Source organism: Embiotoca jacksoni, unplaced genomic scaffold, assembly GCF_022577435.1.
Source record: "Embiotoca jacksoni isolate LCO1_2020_lvr unplaced genomic scaffold, fEmbJac1.0.p SCAF_5, whole genome shotgun sequence".
NCBI lineage: Eukaryota > Metazoa > Chordata > Actinopteri > Embiotocidae > Embiotoca > Embiotoca jacksoni.
Window position 1 is genome coordinate 14,664,505 of NW_027185403.1, and position 14,725 is coordinate 14,679,229.

At 40.3% G+C, this 14,725-nt stretch overlaps 2 protein-coding genes across 3 annotated transcripts; both read left to right on the forward strand.

Moving 5' to 3' along the window:
* Positions 1-1,155: 1,155 nt before the first annotated feature.
* sncb (synuclein, beta) lies at positions 1,156-12,388 on the forward strand. 2 transcript variants are annotated; one of them, XM_069170987.1, is made up of 6 exons: positions 1,156-1,309; positions 2,280-2,410; positions 5,694-5,723; positions 6,026-6,111; positions 9,912-9,998; positions 11,583-12,388. In XM_069170987.1, exons 2-6 carry the CDS (start codon positions 2,290-2,292, stop codon positions 11,610-11,612), a joined length of 354 nt encoding a protein of 117 aa, XP_069027088.1. In that variant the 5' UTR covers positions 1,156-1,309; positions 2,280-2,289; the 3' UTR covers positions 11,613-12,388. The 2 variants fall into 2 exon arrangements, with proteins under 2 accessions (XP_069027088.1, XP_069027087.1); XM_069170986.1 differs by having other exon boundaries at positions 1,157-1,309; positions 2,277-2,410.
* A 290-nt stretch (positions 12,389-12,678) lies between these two features.
* adirf (adipogenesis regulatory factor) lies at positions 12,679-14,079 on the forward strand. Its single transcript, XM_069171840.1, has 3 exons — positions 12,679-12,861; positions 13,156-13,218; positions 13,730-14,079. Exons 1-3 carry the CDS (start codon positions 12,747-12,749, stop codon positions 13,831-13,833), a joined length of 282 nt encoding a protein of 93 aa, XP_069027941.1. The 5' UTR covers positions 12,679-12,746; the 3' UTR covers positions 13,834-14,079.
* Positions 14,080-14,725: the final 646 nt, after the last annotated feature.

The window sequence follows — 14,725 nt, forward strand, 5'->3', positions numbered from 1 at the left end:
CCATGCATCATCATCGCGGCCCGATGGATTGTTCGATATTATTACACGAGGGAAATCGTGTTTCCAGCTGAGGTCATCCTTTTTTCTGATTGGCTGAGGCGTGAGGCTGTGGTCGTAAAATATGCGACTTCACCATAAACTCCTCCGGTCTGGTTATCTCAGTTTTCTAATATCTAAAAACAAAAACAAATGTGAATACTTTTTGTTTTGAGAACATCAGTTATCTTCACTTTATTTTATTTACTTTCTGGTGAAAAATAAATATCTAGCCCAGCCTCATGAAGCTTAATGCTAAAGCAGTACACCCCCATATCTTACAGAAAATGGTATCACCCTTATGTCATGCTTGTGTTTGGTCAATGCAGGCCGTAGCATGTCATTATTGGCACATTACATCGGAGCACAACTGCAGATGAATTGCACTTTATGTAAGTGAAGTGATGTTGATTTTTTTTTTTTATAATTTTGTATTATCTTAAATGGCTTTCACCCCCTAAAAAGGTCCATAGTCTATATGACAACTGTTGACTAGTTATGACAGTTAAAATGTTAAGTTGCAATATCACCAGTTTTTAGAGTAGTCTGGGGTGACAGTAAAGCAGAGCAAAGCTAAATTACACAATGCAACTAATCTAATGTAAAATAGGAAGGTTTTCTGTCCGTTTTAAAATATTTTAATATTAGAGCACATGGTAATGTATTCAAGTTAAACCCAAACTGGACTCCACAAGAAACCACCAGTCAGTTAAGAAAAAGTCATTTCTACATTATTTTATTGAATAAGACGAAAGAAATGGGAAATAATAATTGCACAACTCAACAAAAGTAGTTGCAGTGGCAGGGGGATCTCTTTCCAGAGCCCACATCACTATACTTTGTTGCATTTCTATAGTAGTCTATATTATTTCTATATTCATATTACAGCAACATTACATGCTTTTTTTGGTTGGGTACACTGGTGTAACTACTGCATTAGAAAAGGGAAGAGATGGCGTGGCGTGGCGTGGCTCCCTTAAACAAAATTTCTTCACTTTTTGACGTTTGACATCTGGGTTGATCAATAGTGGAGGGAGCCAGTGATGGTGGAGAGGGGAGGGGTGGGAAGGGGGCGTGAGAGGAGAGAGGGGGGGGGGGGGGGGGACGTGATAGTCTCAGCCGCACTGTGAAGGGGGCCGTCCCTGTTGGTGGAGATCAGCCCGAGGAAGGCCCACCTAGTGATCATTTGAAGATATCTCTCATTTAGGCGATAGTTTGACTCGACTGTGCGACTCAACCATAAGGGGACAAGTCGAAGGCTATTTGTAAATAGGTAAGGATGTATTTTTTTTCTGTTGCATTCCTTATTTATTGTTACTTTTTAAGCATACAGAGGTCACCACCATTTAAGAACCATGCATGTGAGCGTCGTCATGAGATGATGGCTCAAATAATTTAAAGCTGGTCATTGATATGCGTATAAATGCTCTCGATTTCAGTCTCTTATTAATTCATGTGTGGAAGGTAACGCGGAGGCGAAGAAACGCAGTCGGAGACGGACGTAAACGTGGGGATCTTTAGACATCGTAAATAGGTGCATAGCCCGTAGTAATTATGGATGCTGGATGTTGCCAACTTGATCTGCACCATCCAGGATGAGGCTCTGACGGGTGTCTAATATGATTCGAGCTGTCAGTCTGCAGTTTAGTCTGCTTCATCCTAATGTTTCCTGCGTGTGATCGGACGGCCTCAGATTATAATTCGACGTTAAAACCGTGATGCGTGCCGATATCACACTGTGCATCGTGCTTCCCTTCCCCCAGTAACGTAATGTAGCTCTTGAAATAAAATGCCACCTTCCAGTATAGTATGCTGGGCAGTCCCTTAAAAAGGCCGGGCACGGTCGTGTCATCTCGCTGCCATTGAGAGTAGCATTACACTCGAGCAATAATTAATGAGCGCCGGCACAATTAACCGTTTCATTGAAATCTTTTGGTCCTTGAATATTTCATGCTTGACGAGGATGGAGGGAAAAAAGGGGGTTGAATGCATGAGTGAACAGAAGGGTTTTTTTTACTACAAACTGATGGCTTCGCTGCAGCTGTCACGATCCACCACAGGAGGCGGTGCTGCCTTCACCACGACTGAGATCCGTAAAGGCTTATATAAAATATACATGAATTGATTACAGCCGCTTGATATTAATATGAGCTATTAAATTTCAAACTTGCATATCCATAAGCTAAAAACCACATGTGTACTGACAGCAGTGATGTTCACTGTGGTCCATCTCTCCACAGTAGCTCGGCCAAGATGGATGTGTTTATGAAGGGTTTGTCTAAAGCGAAAGAGGGGATGGCTGTGGCCGCAGAGAAGACCAAGGAAGGAGTTGCAGTTGCGGCTGAAAAGACCAAGGAGGGAGTCATGTTTGTAGGTAAGTGTAAAATGATTTCAGGCTATTCCCATGCAAATCAAACACAAGCCCTGTGTGACTGATATGGCAATAAAGGAGCAGAGAGAATATATTAAGATTCAGCTCATGCTCATATATGCTAAAACAAATGGTTCAATTATACAGTAACTTCCTTTACTGGCTGGATAAACAGCAGCTTCTCTCATACATGAAACAAACCAGCATATGTTTGGACACTTCAGGGGTTTTTTAACACCTTTATTCACCATGATGGGACAGTTTGGGGGAAATATTAGTTATTTATTGTGTAATTTAAGTTAAAATGGCTAATGTTTCCTTGTTCTCTAATTTAATAAATGTATTTCATGACAACAGCAGCAATATGATAAATCAGCCTGTCAGTATATCAATACCTTTGTTTTACTAATGTAGGCCGAGGCCGTATATAAATATACGTCTATTTTACCCATCATATTAAAATCAGCAACCCTACATTGACTATAAATATCAGTAGAATAGCAGTAGTGAAGAATAAACTGGGTTTAGGAGTTATGTTGACATAGATGATGTGATACGAGGAATCAGAATGTCCTTGTGCCCTCTCGCCTGACTTGACTGGGCTACAGGCAGGAGATGGGAACAGGGGTGGGGGTGGGGCAGCAGGATGGTGGGAACAGCTCCTGCCACATGCGTTGGACAGCACCAAATTGTAAAACAGTCTCAACCCGCGGTCACCTCCTGGAGACAAACAGGCTATAGGCCTCTGCTTTTGTCCTTTTCAGTGCAGGCTAATTTGTCCTGGACACCCTTACAGGTATTTACATCAATCAAGGCCTCTGTCTCCTGATAAAAAAGTGTGGTTGCCAAATACATACAGTACCTTATTATATATACTTTCATTATCTATCATTCGTAAAGTTATTTTGTTGAATGTTTGGTCTATGGAAAATAATTCTCATAATAGTTTCCAGTGTTCACGGTGACATCTTCAAACTGCATGTTTTGTTTAACCAACAGTCCATAACCCAAATATTTACTTTGTGCAGTTACATATATAATAAGTTACGTAAATCTGCACGAGTGAGAGGATGGAAATGTGTGATAGTTAACATTTCTGCTTAAAAAATAAGTTGCACTATTAATCAATTATCAAAAGAGTTGTAGTTAATCAGTAAATGTATTAATGAACTGTTTCAGCTCTGAATATGTGATTATGTCACATGTCAGTAACTACATATAGTATCCACACAGATTAATATCTCCATGTTGTTTGTGGTAAATGATACTTTACAGTATTGATCAGGTCAGTGTGACTTTTATCTTATCAGTTGTTGAGCTGTTGTCAGAGGACCCAGATTTCCAACGACACCCTTGCTGGTTGTTGTACAGTCTCCAGCTCGCACAATTGATTCTGCAAGTTGTGTCTGCATTTTGTTGGAATCTCATACACTGAATATATTTTGGGAAGTGTCCATGTCACTCATCAGCACAACCAAACATATCAGGCTGAAGGCAAAACCTGTGCAGGCTCATTTTCATCATATCCATGCTTCACTAGGAGGGCAAGGATGGTTTCCTTTGCATCTCTGTGCCTCCACGTGCAACTTGTTGAGCGCGGCGGTGCCCTAGAAAGCTGCATATGATATGCTTGAAGGCCTCTCATGGAGGAGGGGCCAGAGGGATCTGATAGGTCTGTGGCCCACCTTTTGACAGCTGCTGCTGCTGTTGCAGACATCCCACCCAGCTGAGCTGAGCAGTCAGCCTGAGGAAGGCAGGGACAGGCAGAAATGAGAAAACCCTTCTGCACAAGGTGCCATTTAATGTAAAAGGCTGATTCATGGAGGATCGTTTTACCCTATTATGTCACAATGGAGTATTTATACAGAGCTACAGCAGTGTTTTTACTTTTGTGAACCCAGGCAGTTGCACCATATCAGTCTTAAACTGTGGCAGCTCCTTTCTTCTGTTTAATTTACACAAGTAATGCTGTAAACATTTACTAATCAACACTTACAGCCTGAAATACTTTTACAAAATAATAACTGTCTTCGCAATCTGTTCCAATCATATTATCACTGTGGCCCTAATTTATATTATCGATGCTTAGGTCAGAGTTATAGGAGAATTTACATGTGAAGTAAACTTCATTTTGTGCATTGTGTTTTTATTTAAAAGTCAATAACATTCCAAATGATAAATGGCAGGTGGCAGCAAGAAAAAAGGCCTTTGGTTTAAGTTTTTTTTTTTCTAGCAAAAGAGTGCACTTAATGACAATTTATTTATTTTGTACCTAAGCACTTAAAAATGAGTTTGCAACACAGCTCTCAAAAATGATAATCAAACCGATTCTTTGTGTTCCTCGCAGGAAAATGTTACAGATAACATTTTAATTTTTGAGAATTGTTTGCTTGAGAATTCTGAAATTCGTTTGTAAATATTATAATTTCTAATATAATGCAGCTATCACATCTGCAGCTATCATCCAGGTGTATCCCTGTCGACATTGTACAGGAGCTGCACTTCGCCAGAGCCACTGTTTGAGTGGAGACATCTCTTAGACGTATGTTTTGCTTTGGGCCTCACCTTTTGTCAAGAGATTTCTGTACGTCGTCATTATTTAGTCTCTTCACAGTCAGCTTTTAAAGGCCCTCAGGGACCAATAAGGCACGTGACTGCTCCACACAGTGGAGAGGATGACAGGGCTTGAGTGATCAGGACCAGTAGGCGAGCAGTAGATTGCCCCAATAGCTTGCTGGAGTACAGTGTAGATAGATTAGATCTGCCAGAGGTCAGAGAACTGAACAATGTCTTGGTTGTGGTTTAAAACCGGCTATGACGTTTAATAACGCCTCAATAAAAGTACTTACAAACTGCTGGAGCCGTGAATGTTCTCCAGTACCTCTGGCAAGCAGCGAATAATGAACAAAAAGGATATGGCATTCCTTGTATGAAAACAAATTAGTTAGTAATGACAGTTCACAGTTAATTACATGTCATGTGAGTAGTTTTGAACAGGAGTCTAGGACTTTGAATTATTAGTTTGTCATGCCAGCATACTGTACTGTAGCAACAGTATATAAAGACCTGTGGTATCATGTTGGTGAAGGAACAAGTCACCCAGAAATCGGTGCATTTTTCAGACAGCACTATCAGTAGCAGTGCTTCTGTCATTACTTTCAGCAAAGTGTAAATTTCCAGCATCTACACCCACACAAACACAAACTAATCTGAAAATAGCAAATAGTCCATTATTTGAAAAATAACTCACACTGCGTCTAACTAATTTCCTTTTTTCTTAATTTAGGTAGCAAGGCCAAAGACAGCGTGGGCACAGGTGAGTTTTCCATCTGCTTGTCAGATCTTAACATTGACATTGTTACTGTTGTTTAGTCACAGTAGCAAGACACTCCTCCTCACTGGGAAATGGTAAGTTCATTATGGGAACTGGGACGTAGTCATTATGTACAATAATCAATTGGGAGATAAAAGAGGACTTCCCATTATGTGCATGCTTTTAACTTGTCTGCAGAATCTGTAGAGATAATGTTACATTTCTGTGTGTGTGTGTGTGTGTGTGTGTGTGTGTGTGTGTGTGTGTGTGTGTGTGTGTGTGTGTCTCTCTCTCTCTCTCTGCAGTGGCCGAGAGGACCACTGGAGCTATGGGAAACATCGTCGCTGCCACTGGTCTGGGGAAGAAGGACGAGTTTCCAACTGACATGAACGTATGTACTGCACATCCTTACAGTCACTATCAGTGCTAATACACTGCTTTATTTTCTGCCGGGTGTTCCTGTTACGAGACAATTAAACCTCTGACAGAACCAGGCTTTGAGGTGGACGGCCACCGGCCTCAACCGGTTGGCGTGAGGGGAGAGCAAAGAGAGAAAAGGACAGCATAGAGATCCAAAACATAAACAGTTGGTGGGGCTGACAATCGCAGAGCAGAGACATGCAGCTCAACAGCCGGGACATCTGCAAAAAAAAGAACAGAAACTATGCGAGCGAGGGAACTAAATGGAGAGGCAACAGACTATAAGCAAAATCTATGGGGGAGAAAAAGCATGAACTTAATGAGATGTGATGGTGAGATATGAGTTATAGAGAGTGAAAGAGTGAGAGGAAAGAAGCTCAGTGCATAACGAGGTCCCCCAGCAGCCTCGGCCTATAACAGCATAACTAAGGGATGGTACAGGGCCACCTGAGCCAGACCTAACTATAAGCTTTATCAAAAAGGAAAGTGTTGAGTCTAACCTTAAAGCTAGAGAGGGTTTCTGCCCCTCGAACACAAACTGGGAGCTGAAAACTGAAGGCTCTGCTCAGACTTACTTTTGGAAACTCTGGGAACCACAAGCAGGCCAGTGTTCTGAGAGCGAAGTGCTCTGTCAGGATGATCTGGTTCTGAGATATCTGAGATAAGATTGAGCCTGGTCATGACGAGCTTTGTAAGTCAGCAGGAGAATTTAAAATTATATTCATGATTTAACAGGAAGCCAATGAAGAGAAAATAGGATAAATATGATCACATGCCTGAGAACAAGAAAAAAAAAAAACGACTCACTTACAGTTGGCAACTTGCTTTAAGTTGTGTTCATTAAAACCTGGACAGGATTGTGTTTGTAGTCGAGCCAGATTCAAACAGCAGGAGTAAAACCTGATGAATCTGCATGTCACTCCAAAACAGAATTGCTAGTCTGCATTTCATCTTTTTTCTTCCTCAGCTGTCGACACAAATATTTTGTTGTAAGTTAAGTTGTTCTTACCTGAAGAAATGGGAATAGTTTTATTTAGAAAAAGCTGAATAAGATTGTGTCTTCAAGTTAAAAACATGTTGATCCATCTGCCTAGAATAAACACTAAACTACTGATTGACTGCTTTTGAAAATAAGAAAACATGCATAGTTCTTTCTCGTGAAATGAGAATACACTCATGGATTGTTTTGCACTTACTGCAGGAAGCTAGAGGGGCTCCCGAGGATTAATGCAGTCAATTCTGCACACAGAGATGCATTCAGTCTATAATACGGCTTCAGTTTACGGTCTGTTTCACTGTTCAGGTACCTGACGACCTAAACAATATCTCCCTGGGAATATCAGCTTTCTAAAACACACGACTTTTCCATTATCGTACCCTGCCCTCCCGACGACCTCAGTGTCACCACTTGCTGCCCTTGCTTACATCAGGTTTTTTTTTTACTTGAAGATGTAAGGAGAGGCAGCGACCGGATTTGACTTCCTGTAGAACTTTGAGTGACACATGACTGTTTTCCCGGAGTGTATGTTCTTTACTTTTAATGACCCAGCCCTTCACTGTCATCATGTTTGACATTTCGTCTAGCTCTGTCAGAGAAACAGTGCGGTCCTCATCCTGTCCTAAACCTTCATTCCTCTGAGTTGGACTCCCTCCACTGACTGGCTAATCTTGTAAATCTGACAGCCTGCTCTAATAGGCTTCTCCAAGGCACTATCTGAGTGATAAAACTCCTCATTTTGACACCCTGACAACAGACTATACACTGTTGACACTGTTATCAAATGTGCAGAGCTATTCATTGGTTCTGCTTCAGCTTTGCCTGGGCTGTACATCCACTCTGTTCAACTCTGTCCTGCAGATATGTGAAAGGAAAAATACCCAGAATTTTACACTTAAATTGCACTTCCACATCCATTCAGCCTAATGAAAATGTATAACTCAGTATACTTTAAAAATCAAATAGTTTTAGACATTTGTGCTACACAGTCTGAAGGCTTCAATTGAGGCTTGACTGAATTCAAACGTGTGACCAATCAAACACAATTTATCTTTCCTCTCTGCTATAATCACATAAACAGTCTTTTTCATGTTCACTTTTTCCAAGGCAATGATCCATCTGATTAGGTGCGTCTTTGTGGTGGTTTCCCATTGTGCAGCCTCTAAGGCCCCTGCTAATCATGTTGGTGGGCTTACAGCTGTAACACTAGCTTGATACGGCACCTAGGATTATGGTCTGTTCTTCTCTGACCTAATTGACTTGATTAGTACTGGGTTTAAAAATAAATGTGTGATGACCCACGAGCTTTGTTTTCAGGGCTCGTAGTAGCAGGTGCAGCAACGGTGGACATACTGTGTGTTCACATGGTAGTAAAGGCTCATGATGTCAAGTTATTGGAGTTTCACTGTTCCCTTAAATATTATATAATATACATAATATAAAGGACATGTTTGGCCAAGTTTTATATTTTCCCTTTGTCAGTAAAAGCCATGTAAAGGCCAAAACCAACAATGTCTATATTGCCTATGTACCATAAGCCTAACAAAGCCTATTCCTATGCCTTTGTGGGCGTTTTCTGTTCGGGCCCCTCAGTTATGGAACGACCTGCCAGAGGTGATCAGGGACGCTAACACACTGGGTTTTTTTAAGTCACTCTTAAAAATGCACAATTTTAGACTTTCCTTTTGTTGATTGCATTTTTATTTTTATTTTATTTTATTGATTGACTGGTTGTTTTATTGTCTGTTTTATTTCTGTTGTATTTTATCATTATATTTTATACTGTTGCATATTGTGTTTTAAATGTAAAGCGCTTTGTAACTTGGTTTTGAAAAGCGCTATAGAAATAAAGTTATTATGATTATTATTATTATTATTATTATTATTATTATTATTATCTGTTGCTCTCCAAGAAATATTGAGAAAACATCAATGAGCACTCCTTAATTACCATGAATACACATACACTCTGGTTTGATCTGAGTCATTCCCACAAACAATGTATGATAGTCCACAGATGAAAATCGTCACCAACAAATATTTTTTTCCTGTTGGAGTGATGTTTGCTCTACGGTTATTGTTATTGATCCTTTTAAAGTTATTGATCCTTTTTTTGAAAGTGAAAGGCATTTTTAAAGAAGAAGAACGAGCCAATGGGCTTTTGGGCACACTGCCACAGACTGGATAGGACTTACAGATTAAAGCACTGTTGGTTTTGGACTTTTCTGGCCCCATTTTCTGCCAGCTTTATCATCACATTCGAGTCACGCAGCTCAGTGTCTGATGCAATAAATTAGCTGTAATCTTTGAATATGGCTAAGAATCTACAGCCATGTTATCAGTTCTTTGAAGCTTGGTCATTTAGACAAATTAAAATGTTGACTCAATTTTGGTGATAGATAAAAAGCAATCAAAGCTATTGAAAGTTGTCCTTTATGAGACAAAAAGGTCTGTACAAAATTGCAAGGCAAATTCTCCCTCACACCAACCAAAAATAATTTTAAAAAATGTAATTACTTTTTGTCTATATAGATGTCACTTTCTATTAAATAATATTTTCAAACATTGCTACGCCAAACTATTTTTCTTACATTATGCATGGAGCATGGAGATTTGCTATTTCTGGGGCTTCCATCATAGAAAAAAAAAATCCCAATTTGAGAAGAAAGTTGAAACTCTACAAATAACTACATCGGTCCATGTGTATAGTTGCTTCTGCTTCTGTGAGCCCTTCCTTTGTTCATCTTTCCATCTCCCTCTCACTCGCTCTGTAGCCTGAGGAGTACGGGCAGGAGGCCATGGAGGGCCAGGGAGAGGCAATGCTGGAGCCAGAAGGGGAGACATATGATGAGTCCCAGCAGGTAATCAGCCTACACGACACAAAGCTCAGACATGTCTCTGCTCTACATGAAAGTATTGCATGTATTAAAATTTGAATTGAACTGTGATTTTATTGCAGATAGCTTTTTTTTTTTATTTTATGTGAAAGACTGTAAATAAACTCCAAAGCAGTGGAGCGCAGGGAGGGAAGGGTCCATTTACTTACAGTAGATGGAGGCTCGTTAGTTTTCATGAGCTCTGCACAGTTACACATTTTAGCCGTATTGCATTTCACTAGCACTCCACACTTGCCCTCCACTTCTGTCCCTCACAAACACTACAGCTCACGTAGCGGTAATTCTTCCTCTCTCTGAAAATCAAAACAGAGGGCCTAACATGCCAATTGCCACATAGAGTACAGTGAATATAGCACCACCTACCTTCACTGAGTTCTGTGTGTGTGTGTGTGTGTGTGTGTGTGTGTGCGTACATGGAGGAAGGATGTGAGTCTGACACAGATGGTTATTTTTGGAATTTGGCTGTCGGGGGCGAGACAAACTGTGCCGAACCGTTGGCTTTAAAAACTGATTTTTAAATAGCTGTAATAGTATGTAAAAATATCACACAATGCACATAATTTTGAAAGGATAGTTTTACTATTGTATATGATTTACAGCACTGCAGCAGTTTTTTTTTTGTGTTTTTTTTTTTTAGCCAGACACCTGTCATATTCTCAGTGAATATTTAAATATTCCGAGTCAGCTTTAGCTGGAAGAAGGTTTAATATGAGAATTTGCATGATCTCTAACAATGTTTGATTTATTCCCTGCATTTGTTTGGATTTTCTTTTAATTCCTGTTTACAGCCTCCATCAATGGATTATTGCATTAATCAGTGAAAGGAATAAAACTGAGATTTTCCCTGAGGTCCGAATTCAAAGTGAATTTCTCAGCGGCAGTAACCTGTGTCATCCTCGCCCTCCTCCATCTCTCTCCTCCATCTCCCTCTCCTACTCCTCCGCATCTCTTTCCCCTCCCCCATCCTTTGCTACACCAGCAACATGCCAGCTCTGTCTAAATGGGTGTGGTGATGATGCTCTCTGCCTCCATGCATTGTGGGTAATGTCAGGGTCTCCCTGCACTGCTATAAATATGTAGTGCTGCAGTGAACAAAGCTGAGATGAAAAAAAAAAAAAAAAATTAAAATCCCCTCCGTCCACTGTCAGTCTCGGTTCTGTGAATGCAATAGATGGCTTAAGAGCAATGGAGGCTGTGATGTTTTTTTCATGATCACGTGTGTGGAGGAGGCATGTGCAGGGTTACAAGGGAATGTGCTCAGGACACCTCCGTGAAGCTGGTGCAAGCTTGTGCTGCCCTCTGCAGGCCGGAGAGACATACTGAACCAGTAGAGGAGCTCAGCTGTGATGGAGTGACATCATCACCTTCAGCAGAGAGCTATCCTGAGCTAACATAAGCTCTCTGTCATATATTTTCCTTAAACGGATTAAAGTTGAATTTCATGTGATTAAGTTTTAATTAAAGACTCACCGTTGAGTTTAACCTGGAGCTTCTCTGTGCCGCAAGTTTGACCCGCCCGCCTCTCAAAATCTGCTCTTCTTTTCCCAGGAGAGCCAGGACTACGAGCCAGAGGCGTAAAAGCATCATTCCAAGCCACCATCCAACCAGCAGCACAATAATATTTCTAATAATAAAAAGGACAAAAGCTGAAATTATTACAATTATATCCCCGTTGCAAAAAAAACACAAAAGACAAGCATTCCCGCTGAAAAATGTTCTTCCTTCAAGACAAATCTTTTATTATTATATATTGTAAATGTCATGTTATTAATGTAATGTGTTGGGTGTAGGTATTTATTGAGACGTAGGATTTGCCCTCTCAGTCTCATTTCCTTGATTCCCTCCCAATGAAATGAGACTTGAGCCAGGACATGTGAATTTGTACTTGTATGTATCTGTATTTAGAAACGTGCAATAGATGTTCATCATCTTCCAATGAGACATTGGGAGTGGAAAAAATAAATATGGCCGGTTGCAAGCAGATATGAATACAGTAATATCCTCGTAAGTGTCGACAATGCCTGTTTGTGGTTTTTTTTTTGTTTTTTTGCATTTCTTTGGGAAATTAATTTGAAAGTTTTTGAAGTAAGAGTTTTTTACATTGTATCTTTATAGTTGCTTGTGAAATCATTCCAGTAAACTATCTGTTAGAAACGGACAGTGTACATGTTTGTGTGTGCGTGTGTTTGTGTGTACTGAAGATTTTAACAAGTTAAAGTCAGTATATTATGTCTTGGAATCATAATGGTTGTCATATCAATATGTGCTTTAAATTGCAGGACTTGTCTATATAAAGGTTTATGTGTTAAGCCAGACATACAAATCCTCTGTAAATAAAAAGTAAAAAAAATAAACCATTCGTTTGCGTTGTTAAATATTGTTTCCAGTCACTTTTGACATCGATCACTCATTACATTTTAAACCTGTTGTAGCAAATTCTCTGTTTTATCTGCACACCCTAAATGACTATCTATTATGCGTGTTTATCTTTTTACTCACTCTCATCTGAGGCTTAGATTACAGGACTTGTCAAATCTGCTGAGTGGGCTCTGGCTCTTGGCAGAATGCTGCCATATTTGGGATGCCTGTCTGATCGGGCCGCTTCGGGCGGGTTTTGTTGTGGTTAATCCGGCTGGAACGTGCCGGCTCGGTGGTGTTGGGCTTCAGCAGAGGGTATTAAACAACCGCTACCACCGCTGTCGGAACAGACGGATGTGTGGAAGCAGCAGGGACAAGGACAGGGGAGCCATGGCCTCGTTCAAGAAGTCCTTTGAAAGCCTGAAAGGCACGAGCCACTCAGCCGCAAAAGGAGTCACCGACAGTGCAGGTACAGACTTACAGCTATAGGATCACAGAAATCTGATGTAAGATCTGACAGTCAGAGCAAAACTTCATAAATGGTTTGTCTTTTTTTGGAAGAGTTGCATTACAATATACATAATATTTGTATCTCTTACAACTGTTGAAAATGGTCTTTAACATGTTAAATGACTCTGAAATCTTACAAGTTGCAGATTTTTTTGTAGTTAGCTAAAGTCTTAAAAGGTAAGAGTTTTAACTGCAATAGTCCCTCCCGCCCCCCTTTGAGGTCAGTCTCTAAGACCCTGTCATGTGTTTCCAGTGCAGGCAGCTCAGGAAGCTGTGCAGCAGGTGGCAGACTCCTCCAAAGAAACAGCCAACACAGGTAGAGTGCACACTCCTTTGTCTTTAAAGTGCCATTATGTCACAATACATGTATAATTGGGAGTAGACAGGACTCAGAGAGCAGATACAAACCATCAGTCGGTAAAGCTTACTGGTTTAATGATCATTAAAGCTAATCTAATAAGGTATCTCTCAGAGTTAGACAGATGTGAAGCACTGGAATTAAAGTAATGCTATTACTATTGAAGTATTATTCTACTTCCCTCCTGTCTATGATAAAGCACTTTAGTGAGAAGGCTTGGTTCAAAGTGGTCTCAAAGAATAAATCCTTAGATTGTTACACTAAAAGAATGATTGCCTGAATGTATAACATACATTTCTTTTATATAAATAGCTCATATTTTTCTCTCATAAGCTTGCATAGCAGGTGAAAATAAAAGTTTGATATCCTTAATCAATTGCTATGCACATTTTCTCTGCCTAACAGTGACAAAATGGTTGTTTAACTTCCTGACTATTTCTCTTCTGCTTTACTCTGAATCTTTTTGAAGCTGCTGATGAAGCCAGTAGGCAGACTCAAGCAGCCATAGGAAAAGTTGCGGACAGGGCCACAGACACCATCAAGGAGTTTGGACAGAAAATGGAAACCAAATGAAAGAATGAACCATTGGAGCTGAAACACTTGAGCCAACTTGTCTGGTCCATAGGTTTTTAGACAAGAAATAATGTTGGGATTAAAGAATGTTGGCATCAGAAAACCTGAACAAAAGTTGCATACTGTATATATATCTATACAGCTAACATTCCAAAAGAAATCTTTAGAAATGGTCTTTTTTTCTAATTTTCTATTTGTGTTTCTTGCTTTATTATATATTTCATGACATGTGAATATTTTGGGAAATAAAACAAATACCAACTTCTTTCTTGAGCTCTTAAAATGTGATATCCTGCCACATACAGTTGCGATAACACTTCAGAGTCCTGGAAGCCCTGCATTTGTGCTGCATCCTGTTTTTGCGCTGTGAAGAGCACTCATCAATGAATCACCACGGTCATTATTAGGAACACATTGCTGAGAAGATGGCCTTTGGCAGGCTGATGGCTCCTGATGAGAGTGTGATCAGAGCTGTCTACCTTGGTCCTCAGCAGCACACCTCCCTGCAACCCACCACGTGGTTGCTAGGCAACAGAACTCTGTGGCGGCCTGGGATTGGTGGAGGCCTTTGAATTAATGGTGAGAATACTTCAGTCAGTACACAGTGTTCTGGCTGAGATGCAGCCCACAGCTCTACAGCAAAAAAAAAAACCAAGACAGGGAAGATTGTCAAAAAAAATGAAAGAAATATAAACATCCTTGTTCCCACATAATTACTCGAGGCGAGCAGAATTACAGAGGCTTTAAAGAAATGCATGTCACAGAGCGAGAGAGGTTGGAGGGAGGAATACGTATGACAGACTTGGTCTTTTACAAGTGTTTGTTTGTGTGGGAGGCACAGCTCTGCTTCCTCCAGGCTCCTTCAGCTGAAATTCTCTGTCTTTCATGTACA

Bases quoted from the DNA above. Each gene is read 5' to 3' on its own strand.
- sncb (XM_069170987.1), top strand. From the start codon at position 2,290: ATGGATGTGTTTATGAAGGGTTTGTCTAAAGCGAAAGAGGGGATGGCT. The intron at 2,411-5,693 runs GTAAGTGTAAAA...TTCTTAATTTAG, and splicing joins GGAGGGAGTCATGTTTGTAG to GTAGCAAGGCCAAAGACAGC. The intron at 6,112-9,911 runs GTATGTACTGCA...CTCGCTCTGTAG, and splicing joins AGTTTCCAACTGACATGAAC to CCTGAGGAGTACGGGCAGGA.
- adirf (XM_069171840.1), top strand. From the start codon at position 12,747: ATGTGTGGAAGCAGCAGGGACAAGGACAGGGGAGCCATGGCCTCGTTC. The intron at 12,862-13,155 runs GTACAGACTTAC...ATGTGTTTCCAG, and splicing joins AGGAGTCACCGACAGTGCAG to TGCAGGCAGCTCAGGAAGCT. The intron at 13,219-13,729 runs GTAGAGTGCACA...ATCTTTTTGAAG, and splicing joins CAAAGAAACAGCCAACACAG to CTGCTGATGAAGCCAGTAGG.